Source organism: Elaeis guineensis, chromosome 6 (assembly GCF_000442705.2).
Source record: "Elaeis guineensis isolate ETL-2024a chromosome 6, EG11, whole genome shotgun sequence".
Taxonomy (NCBI): Eukaryota; Viridiplantae; Streptophyta; class Magnoliopsida; order Arecales; family Arecaceae; genus Elaeis; species Elaeis guineensis.
In genome coordinates this window covers 39,270,035-39,274,376 of record NC_025998.2, presented here as the reverse complement: position 1 = coordinate 39,274,376, position 4,342 = coordinate 39,270,035, and the positions used below count along the sequence as shown (strand labels likewise).

The 4,342-nt window shown below is 38.7% G+C and overlaps 1 protein-coding gene across 1 annotated transcript; it reads right to left on the bottom strand.

Annotated features, from left to right (window-relative positions):
- Window positions 1-1,571: 1,571 nt before the first annotated feature.
- On the bottom strand, window positions 1,572-3,714 carry LOC105061560 (squamosa promoter-binding protein 2). The gene is made up of 2 exons (XM_010945647.4): window positions 3,250-3,714; window positions 1,572-2,157 (listed from the first exon to the last, which is right to left on the bottom strand). Exons 1-2 carry the CDS (start codon window positions 3,588-3,590, stop codon window positions 1,962-1,964), a joined length of 537 nt encoding a protein of 178 aa, XP_010943949.1. The 5' UTR covers window positions 3,591-3,714; the 3' UTR covers window positions 1,572-1,961.
- Window positions 3,715-4,342: the final 628 nt, after the last annotated feature.

The window sequence follows — 4,342 nt, the reverse complement described above, 5'->3', positions numbered from 1 at the left end:
ACTATGGGTCAGAGCAGCTCTCTTGTCACAGAGTAATTTACCGAAAACTATCATCATGCACGACTTTCATGAAATGTGTTACGGTGAACCATGTGCAACATGTGTTACCAAAAAAAAAAAAAAAAAACTGTGCAACATGTAGCATGAAGTGCTAAGCCACTGATCATCCCTTCGAATTCTAAAAATATATAGGAATAGCAATGAATTTTTATAATATCAGAAAACGTGTAATACGTTGACTTGGAAGGACATCCAAGACAAGCAATTGTTGATAAAGGGGATGATAGATCCTCTCAAAAAAAAGGGGATGATAGCATGACAAGGTCAAAATGATCGGGTGCCAGTTGTAAGAAGTATCCTGGAGTTTAGACCTAAGATAGTTGAGGCAAATACAAATTTGCTTGGTGGAGCCGCCAGATTGTTAGCTGTAGAAAGGGGAACATAGTGATACTGTCCAAATTATAGCATTGAAGAAAATATGGTAAGTGTTCTAGCCCTAACTAAGAAATATTTTTTTTAATTCAGAAGTTTTAATAAATGAAAATATAAGTAAGAAAATATTGGAAATCTTGAAACATGCGGATAAGATACAGAAATGACAACCAAATAAATGGCAGAAGATTTTGAACAAGCAAACAATCATGTTATTAGCTAAGTATGTGCACAATTTATAAATACATCTAATAAGTGATTGAAGTTTGCCAAAGCAGCCTAACAATGGCAAAGCTTTGATATATAAAAAAAACTCTATTATATATATATAAAAAAAAAAGATGAAATACAAAATTCATCTGACAGTTGGACTTCAGAACTATAAGTTGCTTGAATGAAGTGGGAACATGAAATGGAGTCATAGAAACTTTAGTGTACAATTTATTTGAATATGTACATAAGGTACTAGTTAACCTGATTATTTGTTAATGTTAAAATGATCGAATCACATATATGCTAATGCTTTTTCTAATGTAAACAATAAAAACATTAACAAGATAATATATGAACAGGACCATATGCAAAAATAACAAGCTTAATTCAATATATTTGGTAGTAGTTTTAGTCATCTGTACATGTCATTAAAGAATTTTAAAAAAAAATGTGACAACAAAATTGAAAGAGAATGAATAGCGAAACCATAATCAATCAAGTCATAGGACCCCTGTATACTGTAAACCTAGGCACTTGCTTTTTGGCTTATATGTGCCTCACCAAACCACAGAATTAGGTCAGCATCACATGTCTCGCCCTATTTACATGCTCTGAACCTGGATTATGTGAAAACAAACCCTTAGATAACTTCCACAATATGAGAAAGATATGTCTTGGATGGCATATGATTCTAAACTAGCATAAAGCGGATACTTGAGGGTATATGTCTTGACGAACGCTACACAGATTGCAAGTGAAAAAGAGGACAGGACGAAGTATGAGCCATGGCAGTGGCAATCTCTCTTCAAGTTTAGGCTACTCAAATTATTACATTTCTAAGTGTGAAGCAGAAAATCAAATTGCATACTCTGATGCCCACACCTGTCAAATAGATACTACAGTCCATTACAAATTTACAAGCATACTGAGGCTTTTAACATGGTCGGTTGAGATCCATCCAGGATCCCAACATAAAGTACATATATGATGCATGGCTGTTAAGTATGGTACAGAATAGACAACATCTTGACCAGAAAATAAAATAAAGCCACAGGTGTTCACCATTCATTTGAAAGTGAAAAAAAAAAATAAAAAAACACACACACACACCCCTTAAGGAGATTAACCGCATATGTAATTACAATTACTAAAGTACAACCACAGCATGGCTACAGTGATGCTACTAAGCTTGAAGTACTGCTCAAAAACATTTCTGCTACATTAATTGGTAGAGAAATCTGGCATTAGTTAGGACAGAAGGAAGCCATTGGATGACAGAAGAGAGAGAGCATGCTTGAATGGGAATAGTCAAGAGCTTATCTGATCTGGAAATGCTTGCAGGTGGGATTTCCAGGGAGGCTCTGAATCCTCTCCTCTGGATCGGCCTGCCTGCATTGGCTTGAGCCCTCGCCCTGTGATTCAGAAGAACTCTTTCTCCGCCGCTCATTGTGGCCGGCCAGACGTCTACGGCAGCTCCTCTTAGAGTCATCAAACTCTGATAGCTCATGGAACCTGCACAGAACATGTTATACAAAGAATAAGCACAAAAATATTCCACCAAAGCACTAAAAAACACAAAAAGGAACCTTAAAACACTGGAAAACCAGATGGTTGACCAACTGCTGCACGAGTATGGATATAAGCAACAAAAATATGGAGATTTCGATTCAACAAACTGTATGAAACTTGTCCACAGAATTCAATAACATATATCTGGAATCCAACTACTTCACTTTTTATAAACTAGCCAATAGTAGGATTTATGTTATGGTAAACACCTACTACTTTTATTTTTAAAAAGAAATAACCATCATATATAAGGACTCAGTCATCTCAACTTAGCAATAACTGTAAAATTCGTAATAATGGGCAGCCATCAGTCCTGTATCCTGCAAGGCAACACACAGGGAAACCAGAGGTGCGCCCTTCATCCTCACATGCTCCAAATATACACCCAAGTCCTGTTTTTTTAGTTCTGTTCCACTAAACTTTCTGTCACAGTTAATCTTATCCGAGTAGATCAAACAGTAGAAGAAAAAGGAAATGAAAAAGGGGGCTCAAAATCAGCAGATAATTATCTCCGTAACATAACACAAAATCCAGCAGCAATTTCCCTCTATCCATTGAAAGCACCAGAAAAAAACAGAGCTGATATTCCATTAAGATTAACAGAGCATCATGAGAGTCAACTGTCAAAATTCCACGCTGTGTAATCAAACAATATACCAAACAGTTACGCATCAGCCCAAAGGAGAAAACTTGGGGACTAAGTAATATCTAAGAGCTCCTAATTACCGCTTTTTCGTGCTTCCTAATAATCATTTTCTCCATCTTCCCTCCTGTTCTTCAGGAAAAGATTTTTTTTCTCCTTAAAAATTAGAAGAAGAAGACTACTTGGATAGCAATCGTGAAAGCTATCGAGATCAGCATCAAAATTCCCCTGGAGGTCAATTATGGTTCACAGTGACGCGTGTGTTTCTTTTATTTTTGTTTTACGTATTACTAGATGTAAAAGTTGGCAGCCCTTGAAATTGATAGCATTAGAAGAGGAAAAGAGGGGGAAAGAGGGACGGCCGGCGAGAGGTAGCGTTGAAGAGAGAGGACCTGCTGCATTGCTGGCAGAACCTTTGGCGGAGGCCGGCGACGATGACGATGGAGGCTTTGGAGTGGGCCTCACACACCTTGTGACGCCGGTGGTACCGCTTTGCCTCGGTCAGATCGGCAGTGCACTTCTCCGCCTGGCAGCACGGCTGCGAAGTTCCCCCGCCACCCGATCCTCGCCGGGCCGCGGAGGAAGGAGGAGGGGGCCGCCTCTTCCTGTCCTCCTCCTCCCCGGCCACGACCTCCTCCTCGTCGTCGTCGCCGTCGTCGTCCATGGCCGCCGCGTCCTTCCGGGGCTTCTCCTTCCCGCTCCGCTTGGGCTCCGCCGGGGGCCGTCGCTCCATGGGGGGCGCGGAACTCGTCGGGCGGAGGGGGAGGGAAGGGGAGGGGGATTTGGGGAGGGGGTCGTAGAGAGGAGGGGGTGGGGGCTAAACAAAAGTCGAAATTTGTGAAAAGGAAAGGAGGGGAGAGGCCACGGTTTTGTGAGGACCACAACCGCTCCCTCGCCATCCCTGCCCATATTTCTTTCTTTTCTTGTCAGTTGATCGCTAGGTAGAGACGACGCGGTAACCAAGCACAAAAAAGGTAACAGGCAACGTTTGATTAACGCCGTTATGGAGTTTGCAACGTCATACGGTTGGAACTCAGAAAAGGAGAGAGAATAACTGGGAATTGAGGTTATTCCCTTTTTTTTTCTAATAAAAATTCCCATAAAATAAAGTAGTAATTTTATCTTATGAGTCTAGTAAACGTAGGAGGTTGTAACCATCCAACTCCATAATTCACTTTTATCTCTTATTAAGAGAGAAATCTATACAATCTAATATGGGAGATTATTTGTTATAGAATTATTATTTTATATTTACAAAATTATGATTATTTTTAAATTAAATATTTATATATTATTAGTAATTATATTAAATATATTAATATATGAATCGAAAAATATTGAATAATATGCAATACTTATCCTAATAAAATAAAACAAATAATGGTAGTCATTCGTCAAAATAAAAAATTACATATTAGAAAAATTATATAGAAGTGTTATTAGATAAACTTATTGTCTTTTAAAATCAAAACTTTCGTGTATGAT